We start from the raw sequence: 19,246 nt of genomic DNA, 5'->3' as shown, positions 1-19,246 counted from the left end.
GCGCGGCGCATGCGCGGTACCGCATCACGCCCCCCGCCGCCTCCCCCCGGCCCGTCTCCCTCCGCCCTATATAAGGCGCGCGCGGCGGGGTCCCGGCTCCGCAGTGCGCGTGGGCGGCGCGGCGGCTCCGCGCGGCTCTGGGACCCCCCCCTTCCCCTCCCCCGGCTCCGCCGCCGCCATGAGCTCGGGGACCCCCTACATCGGCAGCAAGATCAGCCTGATCTCTAAGGCGCAGATCCGCTATGAGGGCATCCTCTACACCATCGACACCGAGAACTCCACCGTGGCGCTGGCCAAGGGTGAGGCGGGGCCCTGTGGGGGGCGCGGGCGGGCCTAGGCCGGCGCTGGCTGAGGGGACGCGGCGGGGGCCGCCGTGCCGCGAACAATGAGCGCGCCCGGGGCCCGCCCGCCCCGCGGGGCTGTGGCGGGGCTGGAGCCCCGGGTCCGGAGCGCTGCTGCTCTCCGTGAGTCAGCACTGACAGGGGCCGCGCCGGAGGAGCGGGCAGGGCCCGGGATGCTGAGCAGCCCTCGGCTCTCCCCGGGAGCTCCCGGGTAGAAGCGCTGCCGGCAGCGCTGGCTCCCCTTGCCATTGTCAGAAGCGGGGAGGTGACGCTCGGCATCGCTGTGCGTGGTTCGGTTCCCCTCGCTCGGCTGTGTGTCGGTGTTCGGCTCGAGGAGGGCCCCAGGCCGGCGCTGAGGAAAACAGTTGCTGTTGTTGTGTCTTTGTTCCTTCCGTGATTGATAACTGGACTCTGCTCAGGTGAGGAGGGTGGGAGCTGCTACACAGAGCGCTGGGGGCCACCTGCACGTGGGTCTGGCTCGCCGACCTTGCTGCTCCTCAGCGAGGCTTTGCATTTTGTTTCCCTGTAGAAATACTGATCATTGTCTTGGAAACAGTGTCATTTGGGTTCAGTTGTCACTGTGCTGGGAACTCCTGTATTTCATCTCAGTACAACCTGTCCTGTCTTGTTTAGTCCCTCAAACATGAACTTACTCCTGTACTGCTTTTCAAGTCCAGCTTGGCTACTTCAGCTCATGTGCATCGGCGTTTTCTTTCCCTGAGTTTTGTCATTCCTTTTTTCTGGGAAGTTCACACGTTCTTCATTGCCTGCAGCCCGCCATCGGGGTTGTCCACAAAACAAACACCTTTTGTTTTGGAAGGCTGTTTGCTGGCAGGAGGCACTGACTTGCCAGATTCACAACTACCCGCAAGGCAGCCTGTGCCCCAGTGTTTACCAGCATAATGATGTTTATGTGATGCTGGACATTATTTAACACCTATTAGAGTGCTTTCTGAAGTTAAAAATGTGAGTTTTCTCAAATTCACTTTTTTTCCTAGGAATGTAGCCATTTATTTAAATGCACAAATGGAGCTGTTTGTGTTAGTGCTTGGCTCAAAGTACTCGAGAGGTTGCTGGAAGGATGCAGTTCCTTTCCTGTAGGTGCAGGAAGGTCTTCACCTTGACCCAGCAGCAGTAGAAATGGTTCCTTACATAGTCCTGCCTTACACATTGCTCTTGCTTCTTCAGACCTGGTGTGTTTCATAGGCATGTGTGATTAAAGTGCTTTATGATGTGAGTAAATATATGCTCTGGATAAGACTTCTGCCAGTTCCTGTATTTATTGGTTTCTCAGTGTTCAGTTTTGATAAACTGGAATGCCTAAGTGGTTGTTGCAGTAGGTGGCGAATACATTTTTCCCTACCTAAAGAGCTGTTCCATAAACTTTATATCACAAAGCCTGCTTTTCATTGTAGCTCAGAGGGGTTTTTCAAATTTAGAGACTTTATAGCAAAGCAAAATTAGTGTCAGAATTACAAATGTAGCAACAATGTTGAAGTTAGTCAAGGCAGTATCAACCTGGTATGTGATGTCAGTGGTTTAAAACACTTGATCTCTGAGGCATTAGAAGGGCCATGAATTACTGGCACAATGTTGAAATTGTCCAGACTGCAGGTAAATTGTTGTTAAACCCTGGATGCCACTGTTTAAACACTTCCATGTGCAATGCCAGTACCATTCTCTTTAGTTCTACTATTCATAAAAAAATACTTAAATTGAAAGAGACCTCAGGAAATCTGGTTCAGCCTCTCACTTGAAGCCAGGCTGACTTCAATTGATTTATATTTGTTAAACCTCAATATGTGCACAGAATCTTAAATGCTGGAGATTCCATGGGCTTAATTAATCACTACAAGAAAGTTGTCTGTTTTGTTAGAGGCTAAACTTAAATTGCAAACAAAGGAAGTTTAAACCCACTGCTGTCCTGTCAGGAAGTTGCTCCCCCTTAAGTAGAAGTCTGAAGCAACTGGAGATTTTGAACAAAAAAGATCCATGTAAGCTCTGCTTTCCAGTCAGTCTTGCTGTGCTTCCTGCTCCTTCAGAGCTTAAGCTCAACAGCCCTACATGAGTAGGAGCTGTGTTGTAAACCAGGAGCTGCAGTGCTGTGGGATTGATTTTCTGTCCATCTGTAAGCAATTGTCAGTAACTTCATGGTAGACAGCCCTTCCCACCTCCACAGGAACTTTAGCTGCACTTTGTGCTGTGCCAGCAACAGTTAAACACCTGAGGTGCAGGGACAGGCAAGCTCAACTCCTCCAGCCCTGTTTTGTCTACAACAAGGACTTGGCTTTCCACCTTTTTTGTTAGAAACCTTGGGACCAACTGCAAGGCTGCCTGGGCAGCTTTGGGCTTTGCAGGCCGTGTGTTTGTCCATGTGAAAGTTGATGGGCTGGTCATGGTGCCTTCCAAGCTTGCTGTGGAATCCTGCAGGAGCCCTGGGTACCTTTAGTACATCTTGCCATGAGCTGTAATAATCTAATTTTGAACAGAGAGATCAGTGGTACAGTTCATGTCCAAAAGGCTACAAGCATTGCTTTCAGTTTATAATCTGCTTCTGGTTGACTGGGTTACAGCTGTAATATGATCAAACAGCAGCTGGAGATCTAAAATAACTTGGAGAGGTTATTTACCCTAGGAACTCATGGAAGATGGCCATTGAAAGGCAGTGACTGACAGCTTGTCCTGGTACCAGTGAAGATCTCCTTCCTGTTAGGTGCAGCTGAGGTGCTGAGCAGTGTGACAGGGATGTTCTGGCATTCACCTGCTCCTTGGGAGCTCACCAAGGTGAAGGCCATTTGTGGCACTCACTGCTACCTGGTGTGAGGTGAGCCCCCTGCATACACCCTGGGACAGGACTCTTGAGTATCCCTGGCTACAACTCCTTGTAAGTTAGGAGCAGCATGGTGTGCCAAGGATGCTCAGTGCATCCACTTTTGGTGCTCTTTTTCCTGGGAGGATGTGGTGCCCCCATCTGTGTGACAGGAAGAGTGGCATGTCCTGGTGGAGGTGTTTCAGTGCTTCTGTGATAACCTGTTAGAAGCAATTGAGGGAGTCCAATCCAAGAGTTCTTCCATGGGCAGAAAATGTGCATCAAGCCAGTATGTGCTGGTACTCATCTGAGCTGGGAGTGCCTCTCAAACACAGAAAACAGCCACACCAGTGAACTTGGAAGTTTCTGTAACTTGTGGCTGAAATTTCAAGCTTTTACCTGTCAGTGCCACAGTGATGTAACTGTGCTATCTGTTTTCCTGTGCCAATAATCCAGTCTGACCTCTTCTTTCCTAATGGCTCAAATTAATTTATGCTTCTACCTAGTAGTTGCCACAGTCAGCTGAAGTCTTTTTTTTTTCCACTCTGATGTGTGACATTGCTGGTGAGTGTCTGTTCAAGTATTCTGGTAGCTGGCACTCAGTAAGGCCTCCCTAAGCACTTAGATTTATCACTGGTGGCTTGCTTTGTAGTCACATTAATCATAAAAACAGTGACATTGGAGTAGAGAGGGAGTTTTAATAGGAAGTTTTACCATTGATAAAAACCACCTCTATCTGCATAATAAATGTATGAAACCAAAGGTGCAGATTTGAGCTCTAAAGCCTTCTACCATTTCCCCCTGCTGCTTCAGGGGCCTCCCCTGGGTCTGGTGCAGTTGTCTGGAGCTGAATGCCTCCATGGGACAGCTGCTGGGGAGGGAAGGAGAGTGCAGCACTGTGGGGAAGTCCTTGGGTTTGGAGTAGGATTCTTCACTCCAGCTGGTCTATGGTCTTTACCTTCACAGCTTGATGTAAACAAAACTGTTTACACAGGCTGCTGAAAAAGTTGGCATTTGAGGGAGCAGATGTGTGTGAGGAGGTTGAGGGTTCTGGAAGAAGCTGTTGTTGTTGTTACAAATGGCAAGTGTTGAAGGAATACTTTTTAATCACATGAATGTGAGTTTGCAGAGTGCTGCAGTGGCAGTTGTGCACTAATGTCACCATTTCCATGCTCCAGTGCGATCCTTCGGGACCGAGGACCGGCCCACAGACAGACCGGCTCCTCCCAGAGAAGAAATCTATGAGTACATTATTTTTCGAGGAAGTGACATCAAAGACATCACTGTCTGTGAACCTCCAAAAGCTCAGCACACTCTGCCACAAGATCCTGCCATTGTCCAAGTAAGTTAGCCTCAAGTGTTGGTAAAAAGCTGAGATTGGTGTTGAAGGACTGCATTTTGGTAAAAACTTCTAGAAATAAAGGCAAGTCAGTGTGTCCAGGAATCTTCAGATTATTTAAAGCATCCTGAATTTTGTTGTAATGTTTAAAATAGCAGCAGCATTAAGACTTCAGTCAACAAAAGCCAGAGCTAGCTGAGAATGCAGAAAATCATAAAGAGGTAAACTAACCCTTCTCAGAATTTACTTAAGCTTTAGTAATGCTGTACATGAAGTAAAGAATCACTGCCAAAGCAAGTTGACTGTTGGACACTGTAAATGGAAATGTACTTTGTCTTGTTACAGTCTTCACTGGGCTCTGCCTCTACATCATCCTTTCAGCCACATGTGCCTTACAGCCCGTTTAGAGGTATGCCACCTTACAGCCAGCTTGCTGCCAGCTCTTTGCTTAGCCAGCAGTATGCAGCTTCCTTAGGTTTAGGTAAGTACAAACTTTACTTGCTAGAATAGAGGGATGGTCTTGTATGCAGCTGCTGTGAAAGCAAATAACAGTAACTAACACCAAACTCCTTGCCGAGTGTCAGGCTGCAAGGAGCAGTGAATAAGCAGCTCACAACTTTGTGCAATGGTTTTACTGCAAGGAGGCCTATGTTTCACTTGCATGTGCACACACACACGTGAAAGAAACAAACTAAATAGCTGAAGTTTCTTTCTGAAATTATTGGGAATACCTGACAGTTGAGGCCAGTTAATTTCTAACCTAACACACCTCACATCACATGTAAAAAGAACTTGTATTTCCAGAGAGGACTGTAAATAAGCTGCTCTAATGCTGTTCTAGAGAATCTTGTATCTCTTTCCAAATCCTTCAGATGTTTCACTACCTTGTATCTTATCCATGTATCTCTGCTCTCTCTTCTTCCCTCTATCTCTTTAGAGAAATTGGTAAGCCCTCCAGCATCAGCAGCTGCTTCCAGCCCTAGTTCTTCTCCGTCTCCACAACCTGTTTCAGAGCCTGACATGTCTTCAGAGCCCCATCAGCTCTCTTCCAAGGGTAACAGCAGTTTGAGGACTCCAAATATTTGGAAGAACTGCATGGCACTTGCAAACACTGTTCTTGTTAACCCCTCCTAGAATGATAGTGCTTTATGGGTAATGCCAGTAGAACTAGTTTGTTCTCAGCTTTTTTTTGCCTTTCATTACATGAAGTGTGATTGCTCCTGTCCTAGAAGTATCAATTAGAGAGACAGGAGAAAGGAAAAGTCCAGGACAGTGGATCCTCTTGTGTAAGTATCAGGAGAAGGATGAAGTTTAGAGATGCTAATGTGCTGCATCCTGTCCAGGAACATGTGTCACCATAGGGTTTGGGTGAGGAATTGGTCAGCCTTTCCTGGAAAAAGAAGCACACTGCTTCAATTGTGGGTGGCCTGTGGTTGGAGACTTAGGCTGATCAGAAATTTGGTTGTATTTTCTATAACTGAGGAAACATCAGGGTAGATTTCATGCATGATGGGGCATTGTAACTTGTCCAGATTCCCAGTTAGTAAAGCATGACTAACAGCTAGTGATTCCTGAGTAGCAGAGATAACATGGTTCTGGGTGCTTGCTTCTATGTGTAAAACCTTTAGAGAAGGTTGAGTTGAGATACCAGACTGACATTCCTCAGAGCAGGGTGACCAGGTGCAGCCTGCATTTAAACATGATAATTAGCTTCATCTGGTTTTAGCTTAAGCATGTATGCTTGTGTTGGCATGAAGCTTTTTACTTACTCTCTGCTTTTGGCCATCTATCTGTACATAGTTTCTCAATACTCAGCTAAACTTTGAAACTTTCTCATGTTAAACTTGCACATCAGCTTTGTCCTACTCAATAATCCTTAGGATATGTCTGTCTTCCTTGCAAGTTTTCCAGGTATACATTAACTGGGAACCTGCATGATGTAACCTACTGGGTATATCTCATGTTGGACTTGGGTGACCCAGAACTGTCAGTGGCTTGGTTTGTGTGAACTCTTCAGCTTTTCACTTTTCTTGCTCTTTTAATATATATTCAGTTAAAGTTTGCTTCCAAGCAGTTCTTATGCATAACTACATGAACCTGTAGTACTCCAAACCTTCTAATTAAACCTAGAATGCAGTGTTTCTTCTGAGTACTGAAGACTGTCACTTTTTAATATAATTGGTGTAAGGTATACCAAACCATGAAAAGTATTTACATGTTTTGTAGTGTGAATAAATAAGCCTGGATGGAAGAGCAACAGAAGTCTTGGTAACACTTTGGCCTTGACCAAGAAGGAATTTAAAAGGGTAACTTTGAGATCCTGGTCTGGTTTCAGGTTTTCTTTGTCTGAAAGCTCTAACAATAAGCAATGAAGTTGAAGGACTTCTAAAAGCGGCTTACAAAAGGGGATATAGCTGAGGTGCTTAAGCTTTTGCTGCAAAACCTTTTTGACAAAGTGGGGTAACTTTGTTGAACAGTTTCAAAATGGTGAATTTTTGTTTCAGATTTAAAGTTACCATATAAAGTAAAATCCTGCATAACGTAGAAATTAGATTTTGGTATAAACTGAGTGACTGACTTGGCTTGGTTGTTTAATGTTTGTCTAACTTGATTTAAGAAATATTTGGGTATATTTCCTGAAACTGAGGCTCTGGATTATGAGAGCCATGACTTGTATGGCAGTGGTGCCTTACCTGGTGCCACTTAAACTTAACCTGTAAAGATGCACACTCAAGGCTTTGAGTCATTCTTGACCAAACGGTTTCTCCCCTAGAAGTGGGCAGGGTTTGAATGGTGTTGGCTCATTTTCTGAGAGGCACTTAGTCATTGGGATTTTTTCCAGGTGCTGGCTTTCCTTCTGTTCACCCAGTCCGCAAAAGCCCCATGGTAGAGCAGGCTGTCCAGACTGGCCCCGTAGACAGCATGAATTCCCAAAAGCTGCCCCCAGGGAAGGTGACTCCGGGGATCCCGCGCAGCGCCCGCCAGGTCCCGCCAGCCAGCAGCAAAGCGAGCGGTACGTACACCCTGCTCCAGCCCCGAGCTGGGCTGGAGCAGCCTTCCAAGGTGCACTGCAACCCTGAGCTGCCTGGGGAATGTTCTTGTGCTCCTTTAAAGTTTATCCTTCTTGTTCAGTAGATACAGTTCAGGCAGCACCTGTGCAAACCCAAGGACAGGTGAATGATGAAAACAGAAGACCTCAAAGGAGAAGATCGGGTAGGTTAAGCTGACGCTAAACAGTCTCAACAGCCTGTGAAGGCAAAAGGTGTTAACTTCAGTGAAGGATTAACTGACAGAAGACTGGGAGAAAGCTTTGGGCATCCAGAGATGCTTCCCTAACAAAACAGCTTCTGGAGTCGCAGAAGTTCAGAACATTCCAGGGACAGAGTTCTAGCGCCTTTTCTAGAAAGTTGCAGGTATGTCATAAAAATCAATGCTGTGACTTGGCAGCAGCAACTGGATTTCTCTGAAATCTCAAGTGTATTTCCTGGGAGAGGCAGCCTGTTTAAAACTTTCCAGAGCTTTTATAACAGAGCAGCTATGGAACACTCACCTCCATAGAGCAGAATTCTGATTTCAAAGTGGCAGATAAGCATGGGCCAGAAGCAAGTGACATTCAAAGAGGTTTCTGCCCAAATAAAATGAGAAAGGAGAGGAAAGAACACTTCAGACTCTCAGGCCTTCAAATTAATTAGTGTGTAGAATGGGTTATAGCTTTTTCAAAAAGGAGTTGATAGCATCTCAGTTGGAAATGAGAAACTAGACAGAATACAAGCTCCAGTTGTGGGTAGATGAGTCTTTTTTGATGGATTTTCTGAGACCTCCTCTTTGCCATCAAGATGGGTTTTAGGCTAATTACAGTGCTGTGTTTGCAGGTGAAGAGCAGACAGATAATTTTCCCCACCTCCCTCAGCTTTTCTTGCTGTAGTGCTTGTTCTGCCTTCCTCTCTGCACACTGGAAGGAAAGTTGGGTGCACTCTTAGTGGTAAGAATGACATCCAGGAATGCTGCTCAGAAAGTTAAAGTGTTGCTGTAATGTGTCTTCTACAGCCAAAATCAGAAGTTGCTTTCAAAGAGATGTGGCCTAACCACAGGACTGGAAGCCAGAAACTCCTGAGTTCTATCCCTGGTTTCCTCTGGTCTTGAGCAAGCCATGTAACCTCCCTGTGCGTTACCAAGTGTTTAAACTCTCCTGCTTTCAGGAAACAGGAGAACCAGAAACCGTTCTAGAGGACAAAACAGACCAACTACTGTGAAGGAAAATACAATAAAGTTTGAAGGTGACTTTGACTTTGAAAGTGCAAATGCACAATTCAACAGAGAGGAGCTTGATAAAGAATTCAAGAAGAAACTAAACTTTAAAGGTTTGTGCCTTCATTAAATATGAATTGCTGAGCTAGTAGTAAACACTGCATAGACAAACTGGTTTTGAGAAACTGCATGATTACCTCTCACATGTTGTTTGAGGGAGCAAGAGAACAGATGGCTCTGCAGTGTGTGCCTCAAGGAAGTGTAATACATTTCATTATCTTCAGATGACAAAGCAGAGACGGGGGAAGAAAAAGGGGACCCTGGAGTGGCAACCCAAAACAATGATGGTAACGCAGAGGAGGACCTGCTGGGGCCCAACTGCTATTATGATAAATCCAAGTCTTTTTTTGACAACATTTCTTCAGAACTGAAATCTAGGTGAGTGTTCTTTAAAAGCTTGGTTTTTAAATGGAATTTTAGGCATAAAATTTCAGACATAATCTATGTGACATGGTTTAATTATTTAAAAATGTTAGAATACCCTTTAGACAGGGAATATTGCCATGCATTTGATGGCTCACAAGTGATGTGAACCAAGCTTTATGCAGTGGGACCAAACAAAAAGCATTTCAGCTGATATGATACACTTGCCTAAACTATGATAGAGGAGTTTCTATTTCTGTTTCCCAGTACTGACTTTGAACCCATTGATTTTAAACAAATTCCTTATCTGGCTTGTGGGAGAGGAGGCATCAGGGTCATGCTGTACTGAAGGTGCAGCTGGCAGACAGGAATGAGCTAAGCCTGGAGGTGGGGCAGAGAGGTCAGCTCTGGCTGTGGAAATGCATTAGGTTAAATGTGGGGAATATGAAGGGAAAGCTTCAGCCTTCACTGCCACCACTGGTGCCCTCAAGTGCCTGGAGAAATGAGACATCCCTTTAGTGTCAGCATGAGGGGTTCCCTCGGCTCTGTGCTGTGGCTGCAGAGGGGATGGGTTAGAGCAGGTACACTGCAGCTGGTGCTTGTTGCAGTGCAGCTCAACAAAATCAGGGGTTTGAGGCTTCCTCTCTGAGTGGGCTGGTGGTTCTTTCATGTTTGTGCTCAAGCTGAACTACTCAGCCTTGCTCAGTTCCAGGCGCACCACGTGGGCCGAGGAGAGGAAGCTCAATACAGAGACCTTTGGAGTGTCTGGACGGTTCCTTCGTGGCCGCAGCTTCCGAGGTGGATTTCGAGGTGGAAGGGGGAGTGGAGCAGCGAGGAGAAACCAAACCACTCACAGAGCTGGTACTGGCAGAGTGTAACTTCAGAGGCAAGTGCTCTAGCAAGAGTAAATGCTCTCTCTGAGCCAGGTTTGTCTCTTACTCCTTGCCTGAACTGTCCGTGCAGTCTGTTTTGCCCTCCAGTCTCATGGATATATCAATAATTGTTCCTTATTGGGTCTGATTGATTATTTCTAAAGGGTAGAAGGAGATGGGGTGGTTTAATGTGTTGATTTCTTGGTCTCACCTGTCTGTGAAAAAGCTCAGCTCAAGCAAGCAGCTTTTAATTTCTAACTAAGCATTTCAACTCATACAGGGGTATGAGCTTTGCTATTTCTCTTCTTGGGAGAAGAACCCCATAATATCAAATCTAACTCTGCCTTTTTCTGAATAGGTTCAAACATCTCTCCTGAGAGAATGAAACTGTATATAAAAAGAAAACAACCAACTGCTGCACTAACGTGGGAAAATGGTTCATATTGTTTACTGTCTCAGCTCAAGCGACAGAATTTCATGTACTACTGCTTATATTTTGGACTTACTTTGGACCAGCCACTGTCTGCTGGAATTTTTTTGGAAGAGGGAATGTGTTCAGGGGTACCTTCTTCAGGGTGTCTTTTCTTTTTGTTTGTGTTTTTCAAGTGCAGACTAACTTACACGGTTCTTCTTTCTGGGTCTCTCAAGGCTGCTATAGTCTAAGCTCAAAGTCAGACTCCTTTTCTGAACCCTGGAGAAGAGAAATCATGCTGTTTTAACACAGAACCAAAGCTCACTTGAAATAAACCAGCTATAATTTGTTTGTTCTGAGTAACCAAATGGATCCTTTGGGTGCTGCTGGTCTCACGGATCTTGGCAGCAGGTGTGAAGTAGCACTTGGTATCTGGAGAAATGGATTCCTGGTGCTGAGGAGTTGTGTATATTGTCACTTGGGAATACTGGAGTGTTGATCATGTAGTAGTGTTTCTGACTGTACAGCTGTTTGTGGGCTGCTGCTGGGCTGGAGGTACCACAGGACCGTGGCTCTGCCTTGAGCTGCAGGGTGCTGGGAATGCCTGGGGCTTGGAGCTCCTGGCTGGAGCATGGGGACACCATGTGGGATGGGAGCAGTGACTGTCCCCACTCATGTGCAGAGTTTTTGGCAGTAGTGACTGTCTGGGAAGGACACCTGAAGCTCTGACTTGTTTGCCTCGGTTTGTACCTCGCTGGAGGCAGCACCAAATGCAAACAGTTCTCTGTACTCTGTAGACTGTGGTGGAACTCTTTGGAATGTTTTCATTCAACTAGGGATGGGAGACCATATAATGAAGCTTAACAGATGGGCATGTTTAATTTCTTTCCTCTATACCCCCATACTGTAAATAGTTTAGTTGTTTTTCTTTTGTTTTTAAAAATCTGTATGTGGGGAGAGGGCTGGGAGGGAGGGGTTACCTTTGTTTGCATGAAATAAGTGGGTTAAATTGCTATAGGCATGTGTCCCGTTTTTGGTTGGTAGGGAATTTTGTTGAAAAAGCACCTTGATGACTGAACCCCTTACATAGCTCAAGTTTTTTTAGTTATGCATTGACCTAGGTTACTGTAAAAGCTTGGATTTATTTTTGTAGGACTTTATTGCTGAGAATTAGAACATAGCAGTGGGGCTGCTCTTTGGAGTAATGTAAATTGTAATTATAATAAACATGTAAATGTTTAATGTTTCCCTCCACCTCTGTTCTGTACATAGCTCCATAACATCACTCCCTACACCTCCTCTGGCACCTGGCCTTGCAGGGCTCCCATCCAAGGTGCAGAAAACCTGGCTGCAGAGCTCTGGCAAACCTGGAGGTGTTACACAGTATTGGAAAAAGGCTGAAACACCCAAATCCAGGCACTGCACATTGTACTGCTGCCCTGGTTCCTGTGCTGGGACTCAGCCTTATGAAGGTTTTGTTACTCCAGCCTTGCAGAGGGAGGCCCTGGGGTTCCCCAGGAGCCAGTGCTGCTGCTGCAGGCCCTGGCTCACACATCTAAGCTGGGGTGTGCTGAAATGGCTCGCTCAGAGCTGCTCTGCCTCTAATTTTGCTGCTGGCAAAGCAGCCACTGTGGCTCTAAGTGTGGAGATGGAATTGCACTGCCCTGGCAGAGGATGGGAGGAGAAATCCTCATTGCTCCTGTGTAATCACCATTATTCACATGTAGCTATGCCTTTTCAGTTGAGTGGGATCAATTCCCTTGTTTCCACAGCAGAGCTTCAGCTCCCAGGCATAAGCACATCCTGGCCACTGCTGAAGTTTGTGTGAAGCCAGGTGCTGGCCTGGCTCCTGCTGTCCAGGAGCAGAGGGGCCTGGTGGCTGTGCCTCAGCCCCAGGGCTTGGTACCTGTGAGCCCTTCCCCAGAGCACTGGGGGCTCAGCTGCAGCCCTGTCAGCTTCCCCATGGAAAATTCCCAGTGTGGGAGCAATTGTAGTGACTTGAGCAGAAAACCAAGTGCAGCTTTTTTTACTTCAATGTTCCAGCCCAAGGACTGCTAAATTAACCTGGTGTTACAGGACCACGCTTCCTCTGGCTCTTGTGGTCTGATGTGGCCCTGAGCAGCAGCAGCACTGCTGCTTCCCTGGCCTTGACTCCTGTGGGATCCTCTGCCCACACTTTGCTGGGCAGCATTTCCCTGTAAACAGCTCCTGGCTGGGAGAGCCCAGCCCTGTGAGCCCAGCCCTGTGAGCTCTGCTGCCTGGAGCATCCCTGGAGCCGCTGGGTGTCCTGAGCAGGGGCTTGAGTACAGAGCTGCCCACATTCAGCCCTTGCTGTGCCTGCTGCCCCCCCAGCCCTGCTCTGACACTCCCACACCCTCTGGCTGTGCAAGACTGAAGAGTCTTGAACCAAACTTCCCAGGGCAGTTTGGTTCTACCCACTTGGTGGGTACAAAGGGAGAAACTTTTACAATAAAAGAGCACCTGTTCCTATTGCTTCAAGTGCTGAGACTTGGGAGTGTGAGCTCAGGTGGAGAGGGGCCTGAGGCTCCTCTGAGATGAGGAACCATCTCAAACCACAGGGTAAGAGGGGGAGAGGAAGCATGTGAGGGCAAAGACCACAGGAGAAAGTGGAGGAGCTACAACTCTGTTGTATCTAGCACTTGCTATAGTTATGGTTTAGCTCCTGCTGCATAAATCCTGCCCCCCAGGACCCACACCAGCAATGCTTTACTCTGAACCAGACTTGGAATCACCAGGCCATGCACCCTCTGCCCTGAGCCTGTGCCTGCAGCAGCACATTCTCATGCTGGCCCACAAAACACAACCCCCTGTGTGTCCTGTCCTTTAGCAGTAAAACACACACAGGCTGCTGCAAGGCAGACCCAGCCTTTTCTCCTTGAAAGATGCCCATTAGGGAATAAAAACCCCAACTCCATATTAGTTATGTTGAGACCATAATACAACCCCCAAGACAGCTGCTTAAGGTAAATAAAAGAAAAGGGACATTCTGAGAGCTGAGAGAGTGCAGAAAAGAACCATTAAACAAAGTGAAGTGTCCAGGGAAAAAAATGCAAGCAAAGTCTCTGTCCTTTAATGGGTCACTGCTGCTGTTCTGTAGCCAACCAGATCATCCTGGGTAATTAAAATCCAAGGAACAGACAGGTTTTTTTAAATAACAGCTTTAAAAAAAAATCAGTAGGTTTATTGTAGATCTCAAGAGAGCACAGTATGAGTAACTGGAATGCCTACATGTCTATACAGAATAACCCATCACTCGAATTAAAAAGAAGCAGCTAAGCGGGTGCATTTCATTCATCATGATGTTTTCTTCTGTTTTTTCTTTTCATTTTCTTCCTTTTCCTTTTCAATTTCAGCCACATACTTCTCAATTTCTTCAGGGTTTAGGATCTAAAACAGAAACATGGGTGACCCTCAGGATACCAATAAACTTGAGAGACATTCATGGAAGTGATTGTAGTTCTGCCATGGGAAGAACTGCTGTTTATCTGAAAGCAGGTACCTGCTGCAGACACAACAACATTCCTTGGCCACTAAGAATAAACTGAAGTATTTGTCAGTGCAAAATGTGAGATTAAGTGCAGGCAGATCAACAAGGACAGTATCAGAGACAGGCTCAAGGGGAGAGAAGCAAACAAGAGCCTCACCTTCAGCGGCTGCTCCCGTCTCATGACTGCCAGCTCGATGTTCTTCCCACCAGACTGCACCACCTGCGTGAGGCAGAGGGAAGCTTTAGGAGCCTGGCCAGGAATTCACTCCAACAAAGCCCCCTCAGGTCTCCTTGGAAGGAGAACAGATATGGATGGGGTGTATTTCACTCCTTGGCTCTTAAGCTCTCAACACCAGCAGCACTAACTTTCAAAAGGGTCTTCACAGTGGTGCCAATAACCTGGGTAGATGGAGAACACCTCAGCCCCACCACCTGACCTGTGCTATTTTCTGTATCCTAAACTTCAATTAAAAAATAAAATATTCAGCATGTGCTTTAGCACATCTCTGGTAAATTTTTGTTAACACCCAGAACTAAAGTCTGTATTCCTTCCCAGAGTTGCTGGTAAGTTCTGTGTAAAGTATGGAAGTTATTACCCCAAATATTCTGAACTTTGAATTCAATCTAACATCCCCCAGCCTACAGTAAACAGCTCTCACAGATCCTTTGCAGTATTTCCTTGGGACATCCACAAGTATTTTCCCTTATTCACATCTAAGAAGTGAATCTGGACAGAGAAAAGCCACAGAAGAGATGTGAAACAGCCTCACCTCAAGAAGAGCCTTGATGACAAGTTTAATAGTCAGATCATCCGTTTCAATGGCCTCATCAGTGTAGTTTTTCTCAAGGAACTCACGCACAGATTTGGCTCCTCTGCCAATGGCATTAGCCTGGAAACATTAAGGGAAAAAGAAAATGAATGGGAGTTTAGAAAAGATTTCATTTGCAGAGTAAGAAAGAAACACAAAGTTGTACAATTGCATAATCTGTCACACACAAGGACAGTTATCTGGCACAGATGGGTTGGTTTTGGGGTTTTTTTTGAAAGCAGGACAAGACTTCCCAAGGAAAGCTGAACTGCAGATGGCCACTCTCAGCACATTTGATCATTAAGGATTTTTGCAGCTGTGAGACAGCACCATCTGGCCAGAGATCTCCTCTACCCCAATCCCACTTTAAAGGAGACATTAACTCACAAATGTTCCCTTTCCAGCAGGGACTGCCCCCACTCACCTTCCAGGCATGGTAGGTGCCAGAGGGGTCAGTCTGGTACAGCCGGGGGGTCCCATCGAAGTCGAAGCCCACGATGAGGGCGGAGATCCCGAAGGGCCTGCGGCCGTTGCTCTGCGTGTACCTCTGAGCACAAAGGACACATCTCAGGCACTTCTGAACACATTTCTACCTGCAAAGCTCACTCTGGAGCAGTGACAACCAGAAGAGCCACCAGAAATACTTTTAGCTGGCTCTCTCCATTAGTCAGGACTCTGTATCCCATGGAGCCCCTAAGGCAGGCAGGTGAGAGGTAGTTCCTGTCCAATTTCCTGTCCAAGCCTGTTCCTACACCTGGTTACAGCTCCCAGAAGCACCTCCCCACCTGCTGAGGTGCTGAGGCAGCCAGAGCCAGGTCTGCAAGCCCCAGTGTGCAAAAAATACCATGAGGACACCTGAAGAGTATTCACCAATGATTTGCACTGATTCCACAGGAAATCATGGCAGCTCCTGCTGTAAGCAGGTAACACTGGAGCCATGTCACAGCCCTCCTGGGACACTGCTAGCAAAGTCACTGCCATGTCACACACCAGGGGCAGGAGGGCTGACACCCACAGCACCACAGCAGGAGCTGGGCCAGGTGTGTTTGCAACAGGGTGAGAGAAATGGTGAATGTGCCAGAGAGACAGACACAAATGTGAGATTGGATAAAGGAACAAAGTGAAACTCTGCAAGTGGTGCCTTGCTCTGACAGACCAGTGATTATTACAACAATCACATTATTACCATCACCACTGCTCCAGCACATCTGTGCATAAGTAAATTAAATTTTCTCTAATTCTTGCTGGTGGCTGAAAATCAGTTTAATACACTGGCTAATGAGTAATTTTCTCACAGAACACAGCTGGGCATATTTTGATGCTGCAATTCATTCTAAATTCATGACTATCAAACACAAAACATATTAAATACTGCACCAACTTGCTTCCCTCTTACCCATCCCTGCAATGGCTTTGCAGGAGTTAAAAGAAAAGACAGTGACCCAGGCCCACTGTTCTGGGAGTGAGATGAACAGGGTGCTCTTGATGACATGGCACATGGAGCTGTGCAGGCCTTACAAGAACTAATTGCTTTATCTTGGGGGAAGAAACTCAAACAGTACTCAATTATTCTTTTCCACTCCCAATAAAAACCTACAGTGTGTTTTTAGCAGGTAAGTGGAGTGAGGCCAGAGCACAGACATTTGCACAGCTTGAGGAAGTGTCAGATACTCCATGCTATAAAAGGTGGGGTTCATGTTACACGTGTGACACTCTAGTCCCAGCTGTCACACACCTAATTGCACATAATGCATAGCACAGGCTAACACAAGAGCATGAAACACCTCTGTCAGGTGAGGACACATCCCCAGCAGCTCTGAGCAGCCCCAGGTACCTGTTTGAGGCTGGCAATGTAGCGTGTGATGTACTCCACGGTGACAGGGTCCTCCACAGTGAGCCTGTGGCTCTGACACTCCACCCGAGCTCTGTTTATGACTATCCTGGCATCAGCTGTCAGCCCTGAAACGACAGAGTGGCCTCAGAGTCATGAAAAACCCTCAGAACACCAATCTGACCCTAAAAGGCACAGGGTCAGTGTCAACAGCAAGGGAAAAATCAAAGCAGAGCTCAAACTCTGAGGTTTCCTGAGCAAGAGCATTTGTAAGGCAGCAGAAGGTGGTTAATGCACAAAAATAACTAAGGGGTTTAGTTTATAGCTTCCATGTTTGTGAGTTAGGTGACACATAATTCTGAACCAGGTAATGGGAGTATTACTGACAGCATTCCATATCACAGCTAATTTGCAGTGCTTATTCTCACACACATTATTCCTCATGCAGTCCAGTTTCATCTGCCCAGCAAACCTCATCTAGTTAATGAGGCTACAGCAACATGATGTTAGCTGACTAAAGTGTGACCCTTTAAAAAAAAGGACTTTAAAGAAATTTATTTCTTATTTAATTCTTATTATTATTTACTTTTTAGTTAATGCTGCCATTTTTCACTTACAGCCTTATTTTTATTAGAGAAATTTTCCTCAAGTTTGTGAACACCCCTGCACATATCCCAGACTGTAGCTAAGGGAGCAAGGCAGGAGAAAGAACTGAGCCTCTCATTCCTGCACACTGAACCTAAACCCTGTTGTTTTAGTCAGTTAAATCAGATCTCCTCTTAAAAATATTAAAATATTATTGACACTGACACTCTACTTCTCCATATTAAAAAAAAAAAAAGCTACTGTGGAAATACTGTGCCTCCCACAGTTCTCAGCCAGTTACACCCCATATTTTGGGTTCCCAGATTCCACCAACACGCCCAAAGGTGCCCCAAAAGCTGCCAAAAGCCCCAAAGGCACCATGTACCTGCAAAAGCCATGCAGACATTGTCATCCAGGGCACAGATCTTCCTGACAGTTCTCTCATCCTGCAGCTTGGCCACTGACTTCTTCTCCACACCAAGGACAACAATATCCTTCCCTCTTACTCCAACCTTCCGTGCATGAAAAGAAGAAGTACAAAAGTTAACCCAGGTCCAAAATTCCTGATAGCTGCAGAATTGCTCAAGTGAGCAGTAACCAAGCCCAAACCCCCACACTGTAACCATTACCTCAGCTTGAAGTCAGGATTTCATTTCCCACTCAACCCGGAGGCAGGACTGATGTAACAAAAATGGCAATGCATTTCAGGGTGCAGTTTCATCATCAGTTTACAACAACCTAAATCCCTGTGGCTCCCAAGAGACAGACTCAGCTCCTCTTACAAACTGTCCTTTCTCCAACAGCACCATCAGTGTTTCCACAGCCACAAACACCCCACTAGTCCAGTGGCACTGCTCAACTCAGAGCCCAAGGCATTGAAGAGCAGGCCACGTAACACCTACAGCTGCCAAAACGTTCTGTCTGTAGCTGCTTTAATTCCTAATTCGTACCTTGAATACAGCTTTTCCAACATCATGGAGGAAAAAAACAACTCTCAACCCTTCCCTTTCATTCCCACTGTTTCTTACAGGGGGATGGGAATCAGCATGTTCCAAATGTTTCCAAAAACATTAATCTCAATAAGAGACAAGATGGGTGGTTATATTGCATGCTGTCTCCACTTTCACAGTATTTTTAATTTCTGAAAAAAACGAGGAATCTATTTGGCACTAAATCTTGTTATATTCATTCCCATCCCAAAAATGGTACATTCTCTTTTTGGTAATGCCAATTAAAACATACTACAACTACTAATACAGTTATGACTTTTTAAAATTAAAACTTATTGTTGCTAGAACTCATTACAATCACTAATACAGCGATATTTACAAATTAACACTTTTTCCTCCTCCCCTAAATGAAATAAAACTTTCATTGAGCAAAGGCTTGGGACAGCTGGAAGCCGGGAGAAGCACTGCACTCCTAAGGGCTTTTACCGACGTGTTCCCAACGCGCCGGACTCTGCCTCGTGCACAAACACAGAATATCTCAATCTGCAGCACGTAGGGACCGGGAGAGGATCCCTCCGGGCCTGCCACTCCGCCGGAGCCCCTCAGGAAGCTCGGGGCTCTGGGCAGCCCCACGGACCATGGATCCCCCCAGGGAATGTCCCTACAGCGGCTCCCGCGGCCTCCCGGGCCCGCCAGGCCGGGCGCGCAGCGCGGCCCAGCCCCGCCACAGGCCCCGTCCGCCACCGCAGCCCCGCCAGCCCCGCGGCCGCCGACTCACCGCGGTGGAGCCCTTCTTGACCGCCTCCTGCGCGTACTCCACCTGGAAGAGGTGCCCGTCCGGGGAGAAGACGGTGATGGCGCGGTCGTAGCTCATGGCTCCGGCAGAACCCGCACCGTCATCCGGGCGGGCCGGGGGCGGGGCCGCTGCGCTCTGCGCTGCGCACTTGGCGTACGCTGTCTGCGCTGCGCACTTGGCGTACGCGCTCCGCTCTGCGCACGCTGCGCAGCGCCCGGCACGCCCCGCAACTGGCGCACGCAGCGCGCAGGGAACCCAGAGGGGTTTGGGTGGAAGTGACTCCAAAAATCACCCCGTGCCATGGGCAGGGACACCTTCCACTA

At 46.9% G+C, this 19,246-nt stretch overlaps 2 protein-coding genes across 4 annotated transcripts; one reads left to right on the top strand and one right to left on the bottom strand.

Annotated features, from left to right (window-relative positions):
* Positions 1-4: 4 nt before the first annotated feature.
* Positions 5-11,686, top strand: LSM14B (LSM family member 14B). 3 transcript variants are annotated; one of them, XM_071446907.1, is made up of 10 exons: positions 5-299; positions 4,329-4,492; positions 4,835-4,970; positions 5,427-5,543; positions 7,332-7,502; positions 7,604-7,702; positions 8,689-8,850; positions 9,022-9,175; positions 9,867-10,046; positions 10,391-11,686. In XM_071446907.1, the coding sequence occupies exons 1-9, from the start codon at positions 179-181 to the stop codon at positions 10,036-10,038; spliced, it is 1,296 nt and encodes a 431-aa protein (XP_071303008.1). In that variant the 5' UTR covers positions 5-178; the 3' UTR covers positions 10,039-10,046; positions 10,391-11,686. The 3 variants fall into 3 exon arrangements, with proteins under 3 accessions (XP_071303008.1, XP_071303010.1, XP_071303009.1); XM_071446909.1 differs by having other exon boundaries at positions 7-299; positions 7,625-7,702; XM_071446908.1 differs by having other exon boundaries at positions 7-299; positions 7,622-7,702.
* A 1,938-nt stretch (positions 11,687-13,624) lies between these two features.
* PSMA7 (proteasome 20S subunit alpha 7) lies at positions 13,625-19,063 on the bottom strand. The gene is made up of 7 exons (XM_071446912.1): positions 18,906-19,063; positions 17,563-17,689; positions 16,596-16,720; positions 15,186-15,308; positions 14,723-14,842; positions 14,110-14,172; positions 13,625-13,852 (listed from the first exon to the last, which is right to left on the bottom strand). Exons 1-7 carry the CDS (start codon positions 18,999-19,001, stop codon positions 13,760-13,762), a joined length of 747 nt encoding a protein of 248 aa, XP_071303013.1. The 5' UTR covers positions 19,002-19,063; the 3' UTR covers positions 13,625-13,759.
* Between the last annotated feature and the right edge of the window lie 183 nt (positions 19,064-19,246).

This window comes from Agelaius tricolor, unplaced genomic scaffold, assembly GCF_023055355.1.
Source record: "Agelaius tricolor isolate 1412-34295 unplaced genomic scaffold, bAgeTri1.0.p SCAF_23, whole genome shotgun sequence".
Lineage (NCBI taxonomy): Eukaryota > Metazoa > Chordata > Aves > Passeriformes > Icteridae > Agelaius > Agelaius tricolor.
The sequence above is the reverse complement of the archived record's forward strand: the minus strand, read 5'-3'. Positions and strand labels throughout refer to the sequence as shown.

Coding starts and splice junctions, on each gene's coding strand:
- PSMA7 (XM_071446912.1), bottom strand. CDS start 19,001: ATGAGCTACGACCGCGCCATCACCGTCTTCTCCCCGGACGGGCACCTC. Junction 16,721..17,562: donor TGTCTGCATGGCTTTTGCAG/GTACATGGTGCC, acceptor CTGTCGTTTCAG/GGCTGACAGCTGATGCCAGG. Junction 13,853..14,109: donor GACGGGAGCAGCCGCTGAAG/GTGAGGCTCTTG, acceptor TTTCTGTTTTAG/ATCCTAAACCCTGAAGAAAT.
- LSM14B (XM_071446907.1), top strand. CDS start 179: ATGAGCTCGGGGACCCCCTACATCGGCAGCAAGATCAGCCTGATCTCT. Junction 7,703..8,688: donor ACCTCAAAGGAGAAGATCGG/GTAGGTTAAGCT, acceptor TCCTGCTTTCAG/GAAACAGGAGAACCAGAAAC. Junction 8,851..9,021: donor GAAGAAACTAAACTTTAAAG/GTTTGTGCCTTC, acceptor CATTATCTTCAG/ATGACAAAGCAGAGACGGGG.